This window comes from Aptenodytes forsteri, unplaced genomic scaffold, assembly GCF_000699145.1.
Source record: "Aptenodytes forsteri isolate BGI_AS27 unplaced genomic scaffold, ASM69914v1 Scaffold87, whole genome shotgun sequence".
Classification (NCBI taxonomy): Eukaryota; Metazoa; Chordata; class Aves; order Sphenisciformes; family Spheniscidae; genus Aptenodytes; species Aptenodytes forsteri.
Window position 1 is genome coordinate 4,278,706 of NW_008796041.1, and position 24,415 is coordinate 4,303,120.

The 24,415-nt window shown below is 38.3% G+C and overlaps 1 protein-coding gene across 1 annotated transcript in view; it reads left to right on the forward strand.

Moving 5' to 3' along the window:
• SEMA3A (semaphorin 3A) overlaps nucleotides 1–24,415 on the forward strand; it is a 121,032-nt gene that overhangs the window by 54,831 nt on the left and 41,786 nt on the right. Inside the window, exon 5 of the mRNA XM_019473707.1 lies at nucleotides 6,846–6,965. Coding sequence (XP_019329252.1) covers nucleotides 6,846–6,965 — 120 coding nt within the window. The remainder of the gene's footprint in view (nucleotides 1–6,845; nucleotides 6,966–24,415) is intronic.

The window sequence follows — 24,415 nt, forward strand, 5'->3', positions numbered from 1 at the left end:
CAATGAGACGTGCATTCACTGTAAATAATAGCCAGTTTTCTGCTTTTTTTCTCCTTGCAGTACCTATGATAGTGCTTTGTTTTATGAATTTTATTTCCAGGCTAAAGTCATTCTGATTTCATTTTGAATACAGTTGACCCAGGTGTCTTGAGAAACAAGGTGTGTGTAAACCAAGAATCAAGTATCACAAGAGCCACTTTATACTTCTGTAAGACCTTGATTCTGCAAAGTGTTTCTCCTCCCCAGAGCTAGGTGACTCTGGAGGTATTTTAATCACCCAGTTTACAGGCTGACCTCACTGACGGTTGCACCAGCACAGCTGAGAGAAAAGTGAGAGCAGGAATAAGTAATTTCTTACATCAGTTTTGCTGCCAAGGACGGTCTACCACCCAATTGTACCTGCATGTGAGCTGGATACACAAGCATTCACAGGTCTCTAGGCCTTAAGATGATGTTTCAGCTGAAGAGATCTATCTGACAGTGAATACAATTAAACTCCTGGCTGGAACAGAGAGATTTTGATAAATTAAGTATTTTTGAATTAGTAATACTTAATTGCAAGGAATATGTAAGTATAGAGCACCTGGACTGTGTTAATCTAATTGAACTAATCCAATTGATTGAATTAATTTAATTGATTTAATTTATCTAATTGAATTAATTGTGTTATTTGTTATTCCTGCTCCTTTACGAAAAAGGCAAAAAGAGATTTTGTAAGAAGAAATTAAGAGCGAAACAAATTAGATTCTTCTTTCAGTAACAGCTCTGCCCAGGTGTAGCCACTTTATCCTTAACATGTAACTTTCTGGCAATTTATTACAACTTCAAATCCAAGGGACAGCAATAGTTTCAGAAGATTGCAGATTCTCTTATCTCAGAAGTCTTTGGGAAATGACGCATAACCAGATATACTGTCTTCTCCAGGACTTTGTCCATATTGCTAGTCTAGGGTCTTGCCTACCAGCTACCCTTATTATATTTACATTACATTTAAAAATGAAGCTATTCAAAATAGACAGCAACAAAAATTTAGTCTTGAGTATGCCTCATTTCCTGATCTTCGAAGCCCCTAATGATCACAGGTGATGAACTACCCTGGGGACATGCACTTTTTGACAGGAAAAACAGGAAAGACGTCCACATCTTGCTCCAACTTGTACCTTGTACAATCAGAAAGGAAAAAAATGTGTGTGTAAAAGGCCAATGTATAAATTAGTGCCTGGAGCGACTTGAATTTGTGGCATAGCTACTCTCAAGGGAATGGCTTTACTATTTACTTTAATATACAATAAAGAAAGAGAATGATGACAAGCCAGTATTACATGGTATACCTGTTCCCTTGGCTTAGATTTCATGTCTTTAAAACATCTTTGCTTTCTTGAGCCCACTCCCTATCACTATAATTTTCACTCCATGTATTTTTACTCCTAATAAACAGTAGACTGAGCATGATATTTTGTTTTGACTCAGGCTTCAATTAGAGCCATGGGTGTATTATCACTATAGAAAATGGCGCAAATTCAACATTCAAAGCCAGTGACTAATTTCTACTTCAGTGACTTATACAAAACTCAGAGTCAACCTAAAATTAACATTCCTGCATCCTGAACATGAACACCCTTTCTTCTCTGCCTCCTCATAGGTACCTCACAGTCATATTGTGTTACTGATTATGAAGTTGCATTTACTTCAATCCTTTCCTGCAAAGGTTCCCCCAATATTTCAGAAGGTGTACACCAGATTCACCACTGGTTCACAATGACTTACTCTTATCTTTGCCAAAAAAGCATAAATTTTATGGTAAAGTGATGACCCAAGGCAAAATAATTTTCTCCCCCTCAAAATAAGTGAGGAACAGGGAATGAACTGACCAGGCAATGACTGCATGGAGAGGTTTGGTCCAGCTGCTCTCTGAAGTAGGTAGCACTGGAGTGAAGCAGTGAATAGGTCTATGAAGGCCAGAAGAGCCTATTGACCACAAATGCCTCACACCAAGAAGAACACGGATGGACTGCTTCTTCCCTTCTCCTGAGCTGAATGATAGCTTGGGTACTCCTGGCCCCTCGTGTGCCAGAAGTATTTGTCCTCACAAGCAACCATGGTTTATCTCATGTTCAAGAGGGCAACTGTGTAAAATAATTTCCCAACGGTCATTAAAATGCAATGTTATAATTAGTAACACAATGTAACTATCAGGAAGATAAAAGAAGGCTGAGAAGTAAGAGTAATTTATATGGTTAAATACAGGAGGGAAAAATAACCGTTGTTATTCATCAGAAACACTAAACAGAGATTTTGCAAAGTCTGGAAGATGAGTATGTTCTTGACTCCGTAACTAGAAGGTAAATCTTAGGTAAGTGAAATGTAATTACCCAAGCTGGAATTTGGGCAAAACACCAATGTTAATTTGCAAAAAGTAACTTAAGATCTTCAATAGCCATTCATGCTATTAAAGGATTCTTATTTTGTATTTCAGCTGAAAGAAACACTTATAAGTGTAAAAAGGATCTTCAGTTTTCCCTCTCTCTTAAAAAAAAAAAAATCAATAATATTTGGAAAAAAAAGAAACCAAACCTAAAACAAACAGTTCATCATTATTAAATTGTTCCAATATTTTTCCAGTATACATTCCTTGTTCCATCCACCTGCAAACATTTTTCACTATTTTTTTAATAGTTGTTCATTAAAGGTAGTTATTGCTACTCTACTCTAAAGTAAACGCCAGCTGGGAACATGATATAGCTAGTTCCTAGTAATGTAAGACATTATTCAGCCATTCCCATCTATGTGCTGCTAACTAAACAATCTCCATTTGAGTGGGCTAGTGCATGAAAATGTAGAGACTAAGCAGTCCCTGGGCACCACTAGTGTGTATTCCAGGGCAGGAGGAAAATGAGAGGCAGCAGGGTTTTCAAAGAATATAATCACAGGAGGAAATTATCACTGAATGCATTAGTCTAAAGCAATTGTATTGGGATAGTTGAAAAAACCTCAGAGAAAGAAGACAGCATTTCCCATTGTCAGTCAGTTGCTCTTTAGGAAATGACCCTTTGGGATTTTCAAATCTGATGATCCAGAATCCTCAAAGCTATTTTTGTTCCTGTGTATCACTGATTTTTTTTTTTTTTAAAGTTTACAATTTTTTTTAATTATTATTATTTTTTAAATCAGTTTAGGTGCCTTAATACTCCCAAATATGGATCAATGTGATCTGAAATACAGTAGCTTCTCTACCAAGAAAGAACTTTAATATCCTATCTATTAGAAAATGATCCAGAATCCTCAAAGCTATTTTTGTTCCTGTGTATCACTGATTTTTTTTTTTTTTAAAGTTTACAATTTTTTTTAATTATTATTATTTTTTAAATCAGTTTAGGTGCCTTAATACTCCCAAATATGGATCAATGTGATCTGAAATACAGTAGCTTCTCTACCAAGAAAGAACTTTAATATCCTATCTATTAGAAATTAGCTACTAAGTACCTATGAGGTTCAGGATACTAGAGTTTATTCTACTTTCTGGGAAGATTTAGTTGTTGACTTTAAAAGGAAAGAAATCAATCCACTACTATGTACGTCTGAAAATCTTAACTTTAGTGAATAAACCTACTAACCAAGGATAGAAGATTTCATTTGGGAACCCTTTTACCAGTGAGAGCAATCAGGACATTCAAGGCTTACTTTTGCCTATATTACCCATCCATTCAAATTTCTTATTTCTTTCAAAAAGGAAGCTTCCACTTCTGTACTCTCCAAAATTTTTTTTTTTTTTTAAGAATGCAGTCTTCTTTAAAAGCTGAATAGAAACAATTCAGCAAATAAATGTATTCTGCTTAGTTTTTAACATCTTTGTGTCTAATGAACCTGGGGACGTGTTCACAGTTCCGTGCTGCTTATGTACAGTATGCGGGAAAATGGTTCCTCCCCCCCCAAAAAAAAATATTATGGGCTTTAATTGTTGCCTCCTTATTTAGTAAAGTCAATATATGTATTTCTGTTTGCATTCATAATGTCAGCATGCTACTCCTTTAGAATAAAGTCGTTTGTGTCCAAAACATAGAGCTTTTTCCTATGCAAACAACTCAGCCATCAGCTTGTTCTGGGCAGTCGCTGCTTTATGCTGCTGGGCTGGAAATACAAAGTGACATTTTTTTCTTTTTTTCCTTCATTCTTTCCCCTTGAGAAATGTTTGTCAGTTTTCAAACTGTTCATTTCCACTTTATTCTTAAAGCTAATGAAAACTGCTTTTAAAACTACTGACAATGGAAATAGCACAGTGAAGACTATCCATGACTTAAAAGAATCATTTCCTAGACCAGTAACGAGTAAATTTCAGTCCAAAAGAAGGTCTGCTTAGGGAAACAAAGATGAATGTACTTATGTCTAGACAGGAGGCAAAATCCTCGTATAGCTTTTGAATAGTACTAACTCAAAAGATGTGCACATCTGGGACATGACTTAAGGCTCACCCTGAATCTACCAAAAATTATCATCTAAAGCCTTACAAAAATAAATGGTATTTCTTGGTATTTCTATCTGGGAGAAGCCAAAATTTGCATGACTACAGCAAATCAGTCCAAACTGCAGGCACTGGTCTAGGTATCCTGAAACTTGGAGGGGCTGTAGCAGAAAGCAAAGAAAGGTCAGCTAGTTTCCTACAGACTTTTTCTCCTTTGCAACATGCTGAAGCTCATTATTGGCAAAACTTGTACACTATCCCCACTGAAAAAAAAGTCCCAGCCACAAGAGCCTAGTAGCATGAAATAGTCTTGGGTTGAATTAAGTCGAACCTGGATGATATGTTATTTTCAGTGGTGTTTATATATTGAGTTAGAAGCTGAGGTGCCAAAAACCCTTACAATTCTAAATATTGTAAATATATAATTATAATGAGTTTTCGAGCTATATTTGTTTTAATTTTAATAATGTATTAATAAATATAGATTTTTTTTCTTTCTTGATTGACCTTTAGATCTGCTGATAACTAGGAAGCAAAATAGGGCTTGTTGTTTTTTTTCTTTCCCCCTTTGATTTATATAGATTTATCAGAACTCACTAGGGACTGAAAGACAAGGAAATGAAGATAAGGTTAAAGAAAGGTTAAGCACAGCATCAAAGCCCTTTTCACAAGCAAAAAGGTTTTATGTTCTTTAAAATCTCAGCTGCATACCCTGTACATAATAATCACTATAATTAAGTGATTGTCTCCCCTTTAAAAAAAAGTTGAAAATGACATAAAGGAATGATAAATTGTTAATTAATGATATGCTGTTCTGTTTCACTTCTGATTACACCTCCTGCTGGGCACGACTGGTCTATTTGCTTCTAATCTTCGCTGTGAATTCATTCAATTCCACGCCTTTCCGCTATCGTGTTTTCACCCTTCCTGACTTTCATGACTACCATATGGTACGGAGCCACTGTAGGTTCAATTGATAAATTCATGGTGTCAGTGTTCTGGGGAAAAGTTGCCAGCGATATCCAGTAGGCATGCTTGGACATGGTTCTCCCACCATGGAAATATCTAAAATTGCCATGAAAATGATGAACTTGTTCCTAAAAGGTTTTTTAAAATGATGATATGGTAGAGTTCATCATGACCATGAAAAATTTATTACCTTAGCTCAAAGAAAGAATTATTTTATCCTCAAACTTGTCTTTTTCACAGAAGACCCATTTAAGATGGGTAGCTTGAAAATAACAGTTGGAAGGAAAAATATTTTTTAATTCCATATTGAAAGTATACGGTAGGGTATCTCATTTCACATACCAGTTATTTAACTTGGCTTGGTCCTTTGAATTTATACTGTCTCTCAGACTAATTTCATGGACAAGCTCTATATTAATGCCAGAATGATATGTGTTGTTCTTTGATCCCTGGTTATTTTCTGTGGATTTGATTGCTATGTACTTATTATTCTCTTTACAAGTTGGCAGGTATTTAACTTGGCTTGGTCCTTTGAATTTATACTGTCTCTCTCTCTGTCTCCTCCATGATACTTCTAGCTGGCTGAGGAGGGGCACACTGGGACTCTAATATTATGAGTTTCTTCTCCAGCTAGGCTATGTATGTGCCTTTTATAGGCTGAAGTATCACAGGTCAATTTTTAATTCACTTGTTCACTGTGATATGCATGGGGTCAAGGTAGCAGGGAATGGTCTCATTTATTGCCTCCCTTAGCTGTTGCCCTTTGCCAGTGTCACAGTTAGGAAGGTGGCAGGAGGAGAAAGGCATGTTCTGTCTTTTCTGTAGAAGGTACTGTTTTCAGAGGATTTGCTTGCTCAGAAAAAAAAGAAGGGAAAAACAAAAAGGCAAAGCAAAACCGAAGATCAACCAAAAGACAGTTTCTATATGAAAAATTCAGGGGACTTGACAACTTTCTGAACCGAGAGCGAATGAGCTGGACTCTCCAACTCTCAACACAGAGTCACAAAAACCCAGTAGGTTGGGAGGAACCTCTGGAGGTCTCTAGTCCAAACTCCTGTTCAAAACAGGGTAACTTCACAGTTAGGTAGGTTTTTGGGGGGCTGCATACTACTACCTGCCAGGGATAGGTGTACAAGCTGTCACTGTTCCAGCCTAAGAATCCAAACATATTTTTGAAAAGTGGCTGCACTAGCAGTCAGGAGATACAGCTCATTTGAGAGAGGTTACAGTTAAGCTCTGCAGTGAGAAAGTGGGTCTAATTATATATTTTCAATGACAATACATTGCATACGGCTTATTACTTTGTAATTTTCTCATTGTCCCTATTAGTGTAATATAAACATAGGACTGACAGCTTTCTCTGACTTACATGACTAGAAAATTGAGAAATGTTGCTTACAATTATGTCCTCCCACAGATGGAGAACTGTACTCTGGCACAGCGGCAGACTTCATGGGCAGGGACTTTGCCATTTTCCGAACTCTGGGGCATCATCATCCAATCAGAACAGAGCAGCATGACTCCCGGTGGCTAAATGGTATGTAAAATGTACATTTATCCAGTTACATTCATCTAGCTGTTAAAGACTAGCACACAGCTTTGTTCCAGCAACATCTGTGACATATACACCTCTCTTTTATTTGGAGCAGAATTTTGTCTTAAACCAGTTAACCTAATCAAAAGTGATTTATAAAGAAGCATTTTTGGTTTAATTACATTGAGATTTGTGGAGTGTGATTAAATTTAAAACATATACAGACACTATGGCTAATGTGGTTGTGCCACAGGAGCAGATTGCTGTAGGGTGCAAGTTGCTCAAGGCTTGTGGAGGCATCAGCCACACGTCAACACAAAGTAGCTACAGAGCCTTGGGCAGGACTGGGCCTTGTACAGGCTTTAATTTTTGACTGGGTTGAAGGGACTCTGTCCACCAAAGTCCAGCAGAAAGTGAATCAGCAGAGCTTCCTGAGCAGGCCAGAGTTGTCAATAGTTTGGAAAAAAGTGAAAAGGGTCCTGGGTATTCCAAACTACTGGGTTTCAAAATATTAAATAGTTTAACAAGGCACAATAGTTTACATTATTGTATGGATATTACTAATCAGGCCTGTAGTTGGTTGTTTGCGTGTATGGGGAGAGAAGGATAGTTTTAGAGAAAATCTGGGTTTGGTTTCATGTACCAAAATACTTCAAAATGCATCTGAGTATTCTATACAAGTTCTACTGAAGTCAAAATTCCAATAGCTTAAATGGATTTACACTTGGCATATACAAGGATATGAGCATTTTGGAAATGAGAATTCATCATTTGAAAAAGCTGACATTTGAATGCTAACAGTAGTTACTCTGAGTTAATTTATATTTTAATTTTTGAAGAGTTGACTAGCCGCTTTTGCTGTACACACTGCTTGCATCTGCACTCCTGTTTTTGAATTCACGAAGTACTTTGTTTGTAGATATTTTTCACTCCTAGCCACATTATTTATGTCTGTGCTGAGGTCTAGGTTTTCTTACATGGTTTTGCAACTTAGTGCAAACTGTTCATGCAAATTTTTAATGTGTAAGAGCAGACTATGTTTTAACAACACAGTTTCTTACTAGCGACAGTCAGGAACTTCTAGTATCATACTGGTTATCATATTAGCTGTATATACAATCTATAACAAAACCAATCCCTGACTCGTAATTAAAACCACAAAATGCTATTGCAGGTTGGATAAACAACTCTATATATGATATATGCATTGGATATATGTATCAGATAATTGTGTATATGATGAGTTGTTTGAATCTGTCATAAAATCATATTTTAATATGACAAGTTGTATGAATCTGATTTTTGTCCTGTTAAATTTAGTTTTGTCATAATTCATGTAGACTACTGTGAGGACAGATTCAGGTCTATCACATTTCAGTTCTACAGTCTGTGCTTGCCCAGTAACCCAGAAATATTGCTCATTGGTTTATTTTATTATAATAATAGACGATTTCTGGACTTCAAGAGTCAGTAAAGTACAAGGGTTACAGACATATCCATCTATCTTGGTACCTGGTAGAGTAATAATATGTTAAAGATAACACAACACCCACTTTTGTTATGATAGTCATGATGAAATAAAGTCCAATCATGCAAGCAAAATCTGCTTTTGTGCAGTAGATTTGCACAATGACAGCTGAGTCAGGAGGATTTATGCAGTGGGAAAGCACAGCCATTGTCCACAGCCCCTGTACTTCATCGCTGAAAATGTGTCATTCCTTTGTGGATTCGGTTATCAGTCTTTCAGCACTAAATGTGGGAACTGCTTTTCCCAAATTAGCACTAAGGTTGCATCTGACAGGGTGCAGAAATCACAACTGCTTTGTGCTCAAGATGGGGAGGAGAAGACAGTTGCACATAAAGAGCTGACGAACCTCAAGCTCTCTGAATTAAAGTATGGTCCAAAATGAGCATAGAAGTAGAAAGGCAGCATTTATCGAGGCACAGGGTGAAGATGATTTTCAACTCTAAGTGTAGTTCTTACACTATATTCCTGTATGGAAAGTTTCAAGTTAATTTAAAAAAAGAATCAAACTGAGGCCTTTAGAAATGATTTTCATAACTGTCTATAATTTAATAGACAATGATCCTTAAGCACATTTTTGAAATCTATCTCTCCATTGCAACTTGATAAGTTTACATTCCTAATATGGAAAGGTTGGCTTAAAATCTGTACTACAACGTTCCTATTAAAGGCTCTAAGACTTTACTGTTAATTTCCCAGTGATAAGGTCCTGGCAGCCTTTCCACACAGTACTCCTAATTTCAGCATCTAACAGGGAAATCCAAAAATGATAATTATTTGGATTTGAAACTCTGCAGGCATGCCAGTCCTTTGATAATTTTTCTTTTTTTTTTTTTTGTCATTTGTATCTTTTAAATATAATTGTAAAAGAAGCTTTATGTTTGCATGTATTTAAAGTGGATATACTTTTAATGAAATAAGCTCTTACTGAAGGATGAGGTGTAACCTACTTTCTTAAAGATCTGTATAAACTAGTTTTGAACCTTAAGTTTGCAGAGCTTTATACATTTTTTAGTTAAAGACATGGATTGCTATGTAGCGGTGGGTTTGCTTTTCTAGTTGCTTTCTACAGTGTGCTTAGCCTCCGGTTAAAAACCACTATTCTTATGGACATATATTGAAATCTGGATAAGAACAGTAGTTCTGATCAAACTCTCAAAGAGAAATCCTCATCCCCTTGGAGTTTAATAGCTAGATGGTGAGACATCCAGTTTATAAGTCCTTGCTAATGTTTACTTCAAACTGCTTTTCCCATATTAAGGCTAAGGTCAGAGCTGACAGGGTAGAGAAACCACAGCTGTTTGGTACCAAAAATGGAGAGGAGAAGACATTAAGAACTTGCAAACTTTTCCTAGAATTTAAATATCATCCTGAACTGGTGTAAACATTGCACAGAGTGATTAAGTTTTTTGGATTTAAGTACAGATAGAGAGTTCCTTTTTCACAGTGAGAACAATCAGCCATTGGAATAATCTCTACAGGGAAGTGGTGGGTTCCTCAACATTGGACGCTTTTAAGATTCAGCTGGACAGGGTGCTGGGCCATCTTGTCTAGACTGTGCTTTTGCCAAGAAAGGTTGGACCAGATGATCTTTGGGGTCCCCTCCAACCTGGTATTCTATGATTCTATGATTCCTACAGAGATCACACAGTCACTTTTTGGAGATGCTCTACCTTTCCTAAGAAGTTAAATGTTGCTGGGAAGAGAGCTTTGAACTGTGCCCAGCCCGAGAGATGGTGCTGACCAGCAGCTCTTAAAGACTTTTTAAGTCTTTTAAAGATATTAAATACTCACAGGCTTCTAAAGACATTTCATTTTGTATAAATAATAAAACAGTCACCAAGCCAAATAAAGCAAGGGAGACTGATTCTATAGCCATGTAGTTGGGGCATTCATCTAGAAGGTAGTGAACCATACATCAGTCACTGTAGCATTGCAATATTTAATTATTGATACAGAGTTGGCCAGATGTGACATGAAGGCATTTGCAAAAACACAGTGAAATGAGTTGGTGCTCAGGGAAGTCATCGTGGATACGAAAAGCCGCAGTTCAGTGCCCCAGACTGAATCATGTACTTTGTTACAAGCCATGTGCATACTCACCCTGGACGTTATTGGCTCCTCTGGTAAGTGCATGGAGTTTCTCTGCACAAAAAGCTTTGACAGTCTTAGCTGGTCCCAGTGAGGGTCAAGAAAAGTTTTGAACTCTCAGAAAAAAAAAAATCTTGAAATTGAGAAAACATCTCCTGTCCAGCTTTACTATAAATAGCAATGGCTTTGATGTTACACATATATCTTACAGAGTCTTGCCTATAGGCAAAACCCATGTTTTCCTTTAAATGTGCCATTGCCTCTTACAGTTCAGAGCCATCAGAAGCCAGTGTTATTTAAGAAAGCGTAGATAGAGGTCCTGCTTCTATGAACCACTTCAGCAATAAAAAAAGATGAGTAGGAGGCCCGAGCAGGTCAGAGCAGCTTCCCCTGGTACCAGCAGTTCCCTGGTGAGCTACACACAATGTTTGCTGTACACCGTCCGTGGCAGCGTTCATGCAAGGGCTGAGGGCATGGCTGGAGGCAAGAAGGCAGAAATGGCAGTGCAGTGTACCAAAGCAAATGCTAAGCAATGCACTGAAGGCGGTTTCCAAGCTGAAGATGAGGGGAGTGGAAGGAAAGCTTGGAGCCGCTCTCACCTTCCCTGACTTGAGCACAGAGGGATCTTGCCTTAAATTGTTAACATTTTGTAAAATGAATAATCATAAACATTTATTTTAAAAGCAAAACAGAGTTGGGCTGCAGAAGATTTGAAGGGAAATTAAATCACAAAAGCTGCATTAAGGTAGTATTATGAATCTGGTTTGCACCCCAGAAAAGTGAAGGAATACTGGTCTTGCTCACCCTCTTTACTAGACCTGGGGTTAAGAGAGACTGTCAGTCTGGATTTCCAGCCTTGGCTTGGAATTTCCTTGCTTTTTATGGGTTTAAACCAGCTCTATGATATTATTTTAGCATACTTTCCATGGCTTAATTTTTAAAGTGGGGTAGTAGCTGTGCTTAGTCCCCTGGGGTTATTGTCCTTGGTAATCTTTACTTTACGGTTACATAAACAGCTGAGAATTATAGAAGCTGAGCGACTGTTCAATAAAAAAGAAAATGCCCTCTTAAATTTCACAGGGTCCAAGGCAGGAAACAAGGACTTGATACTCTCCTGGCATTCATACAGAACTTTAGCCATCACTTTATGTTGTTTCCGCTTATGGCAGTTTGTAGGATGTCCCAGCACTGGCAATATACACACATAATTTTGAATATATATGTATTGCACAGTAGAGGAATGTATGACAAGAGAAAGACAAGATTGCAGCTAGTTTATAGGATTTTTACCTCTCTAATAAAAATGTATTAGATGTGTCAAGAAGTTTAGAAGTGAGTATTTGTTCTTTTGCAACTACTTTTGCTGAGACTTGGATGTGTTCATTTGCTGCATCCTTGATTCTATAATTTGTCTTAAGTCATCCACACCAAACCCTTTTCCCACCTATACATACCCACTGACATCTCCCTCTTCTGTGCCACTCCCTTGTCCCTAAATGCCTTCCTAGTTGCCCACTTTCCAGCTCACCTCCTAGACATTCCCAATCCAGATATACGGAAGGCACTAAAATACATGCCGCCAAAGGTAAGCAGATGTAGAAAATAGCTGACCTGCCAGCATAGACAGGACCCAACCATCCTGGTACCTAGAGGTTATTTCATAAAGTACATCTGAGATATTCTTGGACAAAGGAGGTGATGGATGCTGCAAATACAATAAATCTCCAACAAGAAAAGAGCTATTTAAATAAAGGACATTAAAAAAAAACAGGGTATGAACTGCATATGAATATATTTATTCTTCAAATTAGAAGTCTTAAACTGTGGGGGGAAGGAAATTAGAAAAATCTGCCCAATAGAAATAGTCAGTGAGGCAGCCTAGCTGGTTTTAAGAGGAACTTCGATAAGATTTTATGTGGTGTCATATAGCACGCTCGCCTGAGATCGCAAGGGACTGCAGTGAGTAGACTAAGAAGTATCTCCCAGGTCTGCATTCCCGTAAGTTTACAAGGGCATATTTAAACAACCTTATCACTGAAAACAGTGAGGTGAATTTTTTGTGTGTGTTTTTCTGTTGTTGTCCTTTTGTTTTGTTTTGTTTTGTTTTCCAGTGAAAACAGTGAGGCGAATTTTTTGTGTGTGTTTTTTTGTTGTTGTCCTTTTGTTTTGTTTTTTTTTTTCCCCTGCAAGGATCTCTTGCATTTAAAATATGCATTCCTATATTTGAACCAAATTAGTCAATTGATCTCTCCTACCATGCGGGCTGTAGTGTGGACCAAGTCCCGCACTTTCTCATCACTGCTTATACAGGCATGAACAGCTCCGACCCTTTCAAGAACAAAACATGTCCATATATGCAAGTCTCATTTCTCACTCAATACACCCTCCCACCCCCGTTCCCATTATCTTCATTGCTAAGAATAGTAATAAATAATTTCACAGTGATAAATTCCATGTGTGACAAATGCTAATGTCACCTAACACAGTGCTAGGAAGTACTCAGAAACTATGGTGACGGTGGCATAATAATGTGAACAGAATGGCATACAAACTCAATTTACAGAGTTTTTTTTCTTCCTTAAGTCTGTAGATCCAAATTTGAGAGATTGAATTTGAATTTTAAATTCTTTTTCTCATTGCAATCTAACAAGTCTTTTCTCTATATATTTTTATTACAACCCATTCTTTTTCTCATGGAAAAAATGTACAATTTCTGAAATCACAAAATAATCACTTCTTTCTTAATGTTATTACTCGATGTTTATATTGTCACTAACCTGAAATGGTTACAACTCAGGAAACCATAGGTCCAACTGAATATTTGATCAGAAGATGCTCATGTATTTGAACCAGTTGACTCATCCTATCTGATAACTGCTCCCTGTATCTTTATACAAAGTGAGAGAAGCATTTGATTCAGAAATCAAAGACCAAGTAGCAATTAGAGAATGTGTTTTACAGTTCCTCTGAATGTGAGGAAGATCATGAAGATGGTGGGTAAAGACAACCAGAAAAATTATTATCTCCCATCAAGTAGCCTGAATGAAATTATTTTAAATCCTTCTAGGAAATAGATCTTCGCATTTAGGTATGAAAAATTGGTAAAAGTAGCCAAAGGATAAGCTTTGAGTCTGGAGTGGAAAAAGCAGGTAGGAAAGATGAAGCAGAAGAGGACAGTCCCCTGGGTTGACAGCACATTTTGAGGACTTCCTGACACTCTAGAGAATATGACTTGGGGCAAAAAGACTTGCATCAGTAAACATATTGGTCTGAGCCACAATATGCTTAGGGAAGTTAGGATACAAATTAGTCCAGGAGCACCTGACTTAGGATATGTGTATATTACATGGTTAACCATGGGCTCATTTATGGGTTTTAGCTTGGTCAGCCTTATTATTCACACTGAAAAATAATAGCTGGGAGTGTAGATTAGAAGCCATGCTTTGCTGCAATTCATACTGTGACTCTCTTTATAGAACATATAAGATCAAGAATAACGGGGAAGCTCAGAGTGCTTTGTGCACTGTTTCCACTGGAGACCAGAGAAGTTTGTCCGCTGCACGTAGTACAGATTTAGGAAAGATGTTCATAGCTCTTAAAACAAGCACTGTGGGATATCACCCCAGTCCCAAACAGATCAGTGCATAGTCTCTCTCTAAACAGAGACTTGGAAGTGATTGCCAGCTTGGGGATCTACACTCACTCAGGTACACTGAATTGGTGATGTGCCTCAGTATTGCTACATTTTAGCGGTTTTATGTCAGTGGTGAATACGGTATTGGGTCAACGACCAAGTAAATCCTGGTGAGCTTCATGTTGGGGAGAGACCTGAGAGTGTAGCCCTTCCCATCACCTATGCTCTGACTTTTCTGGGGAGGAAATTGGATGAATGAGCCAGAACAAGCTCTGGCTAGATGCTAGCTGTGGATGAATCAGTGCACTTGGCTGCACAGGGCAAATCGGGTGATCTTGCTTGGGTGTTCAGAAGCAAATTTGATGACCCAGGTGAGTTGCTTTTTATAGACATAGCTTTAGATAAACAAATCTGAGTCTCATCTGCCACGTCCAGCAGTAGGAGCTGTGTAAAAACCCAGCTGCGTGAGTACACTCCAGGAGTCACACTCTTGACCCTGGATGTCCCCAGCTCTGTACCCTTCTCACACTGAATAGTAAAGACCAGCAATTGTCTGTTTGCCAGTAGTCCCAGTGATATTCTATGTTCTCTTTTTTTTAAACTAAGAAGGATTTTTTATTTGTATGTATTTATTTCAATGGATAACTTGTAGAGTTGGCAACAGACAGCTTTCTAAAGTGATGGTCTGTTTGCATAAGAAGGTGACAAACTCAGTATATAACTCAAGCAGTGGTAGCTGTGACAATCATCTCTACTAGAAAGCTTTGTGTACTACTTTCAGTTAATACATGATTAAAGGGACCATATCTACCTATGTATATACATAGATATACATACATATACATATATGTATAAATATAAACACATTACCCACATGCGTCAGTTCATAGGAAGCCTCTCCTCTTGCCTTGGAGATGAATTTCAATAGGGAAAAAAGGTCATTTGCCCAGGACAGGTGTAGTGTTCGGGTTCTAAGACTGCACTTTGCTTTGCTTTTGGTGTAGGCCCCACTTTAAATTACACAACATGGGTTTCTTTGTAATTATTATTTTTACAAAGATCCAAATCAGCTTAAGGAAAAGGAAAGTTCAGATTAGGTGGCAGGATGTCAAAAGCAAAGCCTATGTTTTATAGGCCTTGCAATTTCAAGTAGGTTTCCCATGATCTCTGAGATCTCTATGAGGGCTCATCACAGCTCTGATGCTTGGAAAACAGTGACTTTTAGCTACCAAATTGTGCCTCCTTTCTGTTCACAAAAGTAACTAAGCAGTTTTTCAAGAAAAGTTAAGCAGAAATCTGCTTGTAGGGAATCACACAGCAGAATACTAATTGATTTAAACAAAGCTGGAATGGGTCTGTTACAGCCCCCTTCATTGGGATATGACATACATCTGAATCTTTTTTTTACATTCTTGTGTTGGGGTTTTTTTCTCTTCTGCTCTAGCCATCAATTTAATGAGTGTTGACCCTGTCAATACCAATTTCCTCTTCTCAGGCCACCACGTTCAAGAGTTTGGTGGGTATTCAATAGAGATTTACTGTTGACTGGGTAATTTGAGTTCATGTGTGTGGTGAAAAATTAGTGAGGAGAATTACCCAGAAAAGTGGATGCCATGACAATGCATGTCACCATGGTGTGACCAGCTCTGCTGACATAGGTTTCAAAAGCTCTCCCCCTGTGAAAATGGGGCCTGTTTGCAAATTAATTAGTTTCTGGCAGCAGCTTGATTGTTGACCCAAAGTTTGTAGAGTGGAAAAACAATCAGATTAGTGTGTTCAATATAAAGGCCCAGCGCGGCACTCAAGTGCAGTTTGCCAAACTGTTGAAGCCGTGAATAGAGTGAAACAAATTCTTTTTTGAGAAGCCAAGGCAAAGGTTAAGTGTGATGTGACTAGAGCACGCTGGCCATGGCGCGGTGGGGGGAGAATTACAGGTTTCAGACACACAAAAATGGAGAGTGCTGAGTGAGTTGCATTGAATTTAATGAAATTCACAGCTTCGGTGCAAAAGTGTTTGGCAATGTTTTAGTCTGTGTTAAAGGCAGAAATAAGATGGCTTTGTTTTAAGAAGTTTTCTTTGTATAGTCACGTGGGACACTAGGCACTAAGCCTCTAAAGGGTATTAGAGACACTTCCTGAGCCTCCACGCTGTTTCTAAGCACCTGCAGACTTTGAGGTTTGTACCAGTTCCTCCCCCTCTCTGCCACACACTAACTCCCTTTATCTCTAATGATTCAATCCAAGCCTCCCATTCATCACCTCCAACATTTGTGCAGGGTTCTTCTTTTAAATAGTGCTGGTGCTGCGACTCACGGGCAAACGTATTAGAAATCAACCCTTGCAAATAGATAGATTAGCTAAAACTTGTTATTCAGGTACTGAGACAAAAGTTAGATATTAAAAAATACCACAGGCCAGATCTTTAGCTGATAATAAATGAGAATATCCCCAAGGCAGCCAAGAAAGATCTACTGATTTCTACTCACTGCAGTGCTCAGCTCATTTCATTAATACGCTTTATTTCTTCAATGGTTGTTTTTATATGAATCTGGCCTTCAACATCCATTTATGGCGTTCACTGTTATTTATGCCCTTATAAGATTTCCTTTACATCAAACAACCCCTATGCATTTTTTTATTATTATTTTCCCAGTATGACAAATAGAAAGAAGGAAAATGCCAACAAAAGTGGAGGAGACCATGTTCATGGCGGGGGGGGTAGTCTTCTCTTGAGCCAATATCTTAGCCCTGTTGGCCTGGATCAGAATACCTGACAGAACCAGGGGAATGGGAGGATAGAGCTGCTCTGAAAATATGAAGGACTCCACCACCACACCACCATCACCCCATCAAGTAACAGATGCCCAGCCTGGATCAGAATACCTGACAGAACCAGGGGAATGGGAGGATAGAGCTGCTGAGCTGAAAATATGAAGGACTCCACCACCACACAGCCATCACCCCATCAAGTAACAGATGCCCAGCTCACCCAGCAGAGTTGATGATGTGAGGTTACAGCCCCTTAGTCTGTTCCTACCTCTTTCCCCCATTCCATAAAATTACAACCTATTTTGCAACCTATGCAAACTTTGTGATTTATTCTTGCTAATGGGGCTGAACCTAAGCCCCTTTACACTAACATTCCTGAACTGTGAATTGCTTGTCCCAAAAGGCATTCAGTGTTGCTTGCAATTAACACAACTGATTGCTCAAAGCTGGCACCTGATGTGGCACATAGCCAGCTGGGAACATAATTGGCTCCTTAGATGGAGAAACATCCACTTCAGAGTGGAGTTTGTGATGATGGAATTATTAGTTCAAAGTAAGCCAGGTATGTGAATACCTGGCCTATACATTAAAAACTCAGCTAGCACTAGACACAGCTGAATTAAGTTGCAGGCTCAAAGCCTCCCTTTCTCTCTGTCTCCATAACTTCCCCTTCTCTTTGTTCATGAAATCGTGTAAATTCCAGTCTGAATGCTTGTAAGGCTAAGTAATTGCTTTTGTTCTTTGGGTTATTTAATTACAAATCTCAGTAGATGACAGGTCCTCTGCACTAAAGGAAGACATCACATTTGCACAGTTACAGAATCCCAACACAAATGTGTGTGGCAAATCAGTGACTGCAGATTTATTCATGCCCTTTGGGACCTGCACTGCCTTTTCAGCTTAGCATGCAATATGATTTAAATTACAGCTTGTGCAGAGCTGTGCCTTGGGATTACACTCCATGTTTCCAACTGTTTATAGTTCAGTGAGCTTTAACCTCTGTGATTCTGAAAATTAAATAATGTCACGGCTGATATCAAACTGATGGCTGGTACTACATTGCTAAATACTGTCTTGTATTAAAAGCCTATTTTTACAACAAAGTGGAAACATCAATGTATTTAAAACACTGATAACACATTCAGGTAGTTCAAGAGCACAATTCAAAAGTCACATTAGCAAAGGATTGCAAAGCTAATATTAATCTCCATTCTCAAGGATATATTCTGACTTCTGTACTTAGCAGAGCTGTGGCTGTTGACTTTACTAGAGCCGGACTGGGCCTAATGCAGTACTTTGTGATTAGGTAAACACAAAGAGCATGTAAGATCAAGAAATGTAGATAGAGCATCTGTTGCAGTTAAATTCAGATTTGTTAATTCCTTGCAGATTTTATAGTTTCATTATTTCTGAAATACTATCGTATATCAAATCAGGCCTTTTGTGCTGTAACTGTAGGACGTCTTAATATCTCTGTAACCTTTAACAAAGGAGGAGAGATAATGCTTAGTTACAAAACTGTATATTTAATATGGCATGTAATTTCCCAGCAGATCAGTTTTCGTCCTTTTCAGGATTTTAATTAATACAAAATCTTTTAGTAATTTTTCTTCATTTAGTTCTGCAAACCCATGTTTCCATGGCAGATACTGTTCCAGTCCCACTTGAGTCAGTTCACTGGGTTCTTCCCCAGGTTCCACCAGACAACACCTGCAAAACAAAAGGGTGAAACATGTCACCACCAGCACCATTTAGCCTGTAGAGCCTTATCTAAGGAAGAAAGAACAGGAAGAGAAAAGGACAAATGGGAGAGACAAACGGATGCTTATTTTTCACTTGTAAAGGTAGCATGTTTGACTAAATAACAGAGAAAATAAACAAAGAAACCCCAAATACCTTATTCACAGAATCACAGTTCTCAGATATGATGGACAGATCAAACAAAAAAAAAAAGCTTGACAAATGGTTCCTCATTTGATGCCTTTCAGCGCAATAGATCCTGAACTTCCCATTTTGCTGCACTGCCAAAGTGGTACTTCTTTTTCCCTTTGATCTTTGGAGCACCTATATTACTTATCTCAGACTTCAGTGTCGAGCTTTTAGGTTTCAGAGTGGTGTCAAAAGTATCCCATCCCTTTCTCTTCCATTGGATTCCATGGATTTATATCAAACTATCTTTGTTGAATAGCTGGCTGTTAGATTTTATTTTCTAAAAAATGGTGCTTTTACCGTATGGTCCTTTCAAACACCATACAGTGAAAAAGAAATGGTAGACTTCATGGTAACATTTGAGATATGTCAAGGTATACAGGTATTCACCAGCTAATAGCCGATACTCAGAAGTAGTGAATGTCTCAGATAATGTGATAGTGTACAGACAAATGACTACATTATTGAAATGTGGTAACACTGCTTTTAAGAATCTCAACCTCAGAAGCAGCAGTGCTGTCTGAGAGTTTCCATATCCAAAAGACTGTTGAGAGTAACCCACCAAAACTGGACTCCCAGCTGATATGCCTTTTTTAGCTCTTTTTTCCCTCTAGTCTCAGGTCCATATCACTGGTGGCTATACACTGAATGTTTCACATGTTAGGAGGTGAGACATCCTGTAGTGTTATCAGGGAAAATTACCTCTTTCAAAGGCAAGGGCTAAACTGTAAATCTTTGAGAGCACCACCTCTTGTACAGCATCCAGCAGAATTTGATGTTCCTGGGCTCTTAGGGCTGCCACAACATACTAAGTAAATGAGGACAAAATAGTTCTCTTTCTGATTTACCTTTTAAAGTGATAGGCTGGCCTGTGTTTTTGTTAGACTCCTGGATTATGGAAAGGAGTATTTTTAAGATACGTTTATATACATAAATTTTATTTCCTGTTGGTAGTTTTCTCTTCAGGCAAGTGCAGCAAGATTTGTAGGACGATTTTATTAGATGAGTTGGTATAAGAAGAACGCAGATAACTTTTCAGGGGCAGAGCTTTTTTACAAATGTTCGTTCATAAAAATAGAAGAATAGTTATTTTAAAGACTGGATTAAGTATTTTTCCCATTCACTCCACAGCTCTTATGACATATTTGAAAGCATTCAGTGATAATACATTGTCTGTGAATATGGCCATATATCTGAGGATTGGTGTTTATTGATTCTTTTACTGCCGTTTGAGCAAAATTCAATACCCTTATAAAGAGTAAAAACTGTTCCACTGATGTCAGTGAGATTAATCATATTTCCTGAGCTCTATGATAACATTTGACACACTGTAAAATCTGACAGTCACAGGGCACAGCTCTCTTCACTTACCCACCCCTTCAGTCTCTGTTTCCTATTCTCCTGTTTCTCTGAAGGAACTTCCACTAAAGGCAAAAAAAGCTCCATGAGAAGGAAAGGTGCAAAACCATCCTATAAGATATTTTACAAGGACTAGTGAGTTATCAGCTTTTTTCACAAGATTGTGTAAAAGGGTTGTCATTATTAATACTCAGTTCTGCTCCATATTTGACATACTTTCAGCTTTTTTTTTTTTTTTGCCAGACCTGCTGGTAGAAAGCATTCTTTAAAAAAATATTCCACGTTTTCCCATTTATTACCTATATTTTTTTTTTTTACTGCATTTCATTCTTTTATTACTTTTTAAATACTATTGCTTACCTTTCTGCTAATTCCTCTCCCTGCTGTTTATGTATCACAAGCACATGTGCTGCAAATTCCTCCCTCACTGCTTTTAAAAAATGCTAAAATTTTAAGTGATACAATGTTACTCCAAGAAGATTTTCATTCTTAAAAGTCACAGTAATTACATCAAATATTTCTGAAATGCTGTCAGTGAATAAAAAAAAAAAGGAGGGTTTGCTTGTACAGAATAAAAGTACATACCAATGAAACAGAGTTTGAGAACAACTTTCTGACAGAGCAGCATAAAAAGTAACGTTGCCAGACTTTTCTATCTCAAGCAACTCCACGGTTTTCATCACACCTGTGCTATCAAATACTTTCTCTTTTTTTTTTTTTTTTAATAAGCAGAACTAAATTTCACATCATCAATAAACTAGTACATTATTTCAGTTGGGTACAAATCCTGTTAATACCTTATGTTGACTGAAGTTAAATTAAGTTGGAATCACATATTACGCTCACATGACTACTGAAAGAGGTTGTCATAACTGATGTTATCATACTGAATACCTCAGGTTGTGCTGAGGGGTTTTGCTTCCGCTTACAGATGCCTTACTGCATTTTATGTTGCTGGGCTACACTGACAGTTCAGTTAAAACCAGTCATTCACCCAGCCCTTTTTTCAGTCTTTGCTGCCATCCCTCATTAATCTTACTTTAATGGATTTTGTGTCAAGTTGCTTTACACTAGCTGTAAAAGTTAATTATAACAACAAAACCTTTTTCATAGTTTGACAAAATGACCTCAGTTTTGTGGCCAAATCTAAAGGATTTAACAAAGAAATTAAATTACAGGAGATTGGATAGGTTAGGAAATTGCTACAGGAGTGTTGTCTGCTGGATCACTCCTTGGGAACTGGCTCGGGCTGATGATCATTTCCCGATGAATGAACATCCCTCACAGAATTGAGATGATGGCAGAGTCCTGTCCAGTTTTTTGACATGATGTTGGGGAGGAGATTGTTTTTACAGCTACACAACCCCTTCCACACACTTCAAATTGAACCTGGCAGTACAAAATTTGGAAGTTTTCTTCCTATTTTGAAAATAGATGATTTTTGACACAAAGGCCAAAAATCACTTTTGCTCACAGTGTAAGCAGAAAAAAAAAGTAATATACATGTGGACAAAGGGTCCTGCTGGAGACAGGGTTGTGCACAGATTTCTGACAGAGAAATCTTAAAGAGTTTAGGTCTCAGGAGATATATGGAGGCTGAAGACATACTTGTCAAGCCACTGTTGTTCAGTTTGGGGTTTCATAGTTTTGCCAGTTGTACTGCTGAAGGCTCTCCCACTTTCCCTTCAGTGAAATGTGTTTGCCTTGTTAATCCCCAGCTATTCCTTACACTCAGCCGGGCACTTGTCTCCTGCAATGTGCTGTGTCAGGAGTTTGGCTGATGGTGTTGCTGCAGCGTGCTCTCTCTGCCTTCAGGACACTTTCTTGTACCCTCTATTTTCCAAGTTGCAAAGACGAAGAATATTCCATCCAGACGTAATCACACATCTCTCAGCATTCTGGAAGGCCTGAGAAAATCACATTAGTGGAGAGGAAAGGGTTTGGTCTCTGAGTTTTGGATCATCTACCATAAACTGCTTGGGCATCTCCAGGGACTTGTGCTCCACCTGTGAACCTTCAGAGCTTAGAAAAGGCAGGCCTGTAGCATGGCTTTGATTGCCAAAAGTGTGTAACAACCCAAATCAGAAACATCTTTTGTCTTCAGTGCATCCATGCTCCACTTCCTCCCCTAATACATCACTTTTTAACATAAAGACTGTGATATTCAGTATTTGTCACTCATCCAGACCTCTAAAGATGTAGGTTACACAGTTAAGGCACAGGCTTTCCAGTGTTTTTATTTCCAAGCATCAATGTCAAAAACTTCAGATAAATGACTGAGAGAGGAAGAAACAGGCTCTTAGCTGGAAATCTTGTTAGCTTTTTCTGCAGAGAGGTTAAGAAATACAGAAAATTGAGATTAAAGTATTCCTAAATGGAGACAATGTGCTGCAAGCCTTCTTTTCTGTTCTGTGAAGGACACTAGTTTTCTCAAGTTGCCCAATTATTCTCTCTGAGGGACAAGTAAATCAGTTTAAAATTAATGGTGTTGATAGATATGCAACACCTTAAGACATAGTCAGCAATGGAAAAGAGGTGTTAATTTTGGTTGTTGTTCTGTAAAGAGATAATAATCACCTCTTTTAAATTAAGTAGGGTGGGTCGATCATAAGCATTGTTTTGTGAGAAATCTAATTTACGTTGAGAATTAAGCTATAATTTTACTGAACTTTTGTATTCACTTTTCTTCACCGTATAATTAGTCATTACAGGGAATCAAAACTATTGTTGTCTCTTTAGAACAAAGACTTCAGAAACTGATAATTGCATCAGAGATCACCATTTGCTTCCTTCTCCTTCCTGCGTGAGCTAAAATGTTACTCCCAAGAAATACTCATACCGAATTACGCCTGTAAGGCAGAGGAGGAGAGAGATCTCGGGGTAGTGGCACTGCCTGGAGATTTAAGCCTTGGCTGGTGCTCAGAGGCTTGTTTACACTACTTTAGAGGTACCGCAAATTAAGGTTGTGCACCCCTTAAGGTCATCTGGTACTGTGGCACTGGGGAGGAGGCCGGGCATGGTAAAGCGTGCAGCCTCGCCGTGCCGCCGGCCAAGCTGCGGGTCCCCGGCTGCCCCACAGGGAAGCACCTCTTCCAGCCCCTCCACGGCTCTTCTGGAGGTGCATCCAATAGCTCAATCCCCTGACTCAGCTGAGTGACCCTGTAGCATTCTTCACTTCTTATAGCTATCCAGCCAGTGTGAGCTTATATGCCTTAGTATGTTATTAACACTCAGAACTGCACTCTCCTGTCTTTGCTTTTGCTCCAACTATAAATCAGTGATTCCTTAAAAAACCCCACCACTTAATTCAGATTTAACATCTCTTACAATGAGAATGATCCATTGGTGACACTCAAGGTCAAGGCACTGAAAAGCCACAATGACTAGATTCCTGTTGCTGTATACGTAAGAGTAGCACTGAGTTGTGGAGGAATTTCCATGTGTAAAAGCTTTGTGCGTCTCTTTTTTTTATATGTGACTTTTTGCTTGCTATGTTGCTGTTGCATCTGTGTATTGAAATGATGGAAGAGTGATACGTTAACATCATTTTTAATACCTTTCATCCTTGAAAATCTGTAATCTCTTTATATCATTAAAAAATTCACACAAGTCACCACTGAAACAAAACAGCCAGATTCTTCAGAGGAAGATTTTTTTTTCTTAATTCTGCAAAGAGTTTTGAATAAGAAAAAAAATGAAGAATATGTATACAAATGACATTACAAGAAGCCTTAGCTAAACCTTAAACTTAATAGCCCATATTATAATCCAACTATGTCACCAAAATTACTTTTACTCGTCTTTGAAAAATAATAAAAAAACCCCTGGATATGACTTCTAAGAAGGAGAAAATAACTGCCACAGCTAACACAGTATTTTAAGGTTAACGTTCCACAGCATCAGTCTGGCTTGACTCAAAGACAAACCGCTCGATAAATATCATCAGTCTTTAAAACTCTTTTTGATGAGAATTTCCATTGCAACATCAGTGAGTGACCCTAGTGCATCTTACCCTGTGATAGCTGCTAACATCTCAATCATGCATGGCCTGCGTGCCACACATCCACCTCTGCCTACCCATGGCTTTGAAAACAGTGTCTTTACATCACATCTCTACTCTGTGGTCTGTCCCTGGTACTGCTCTCC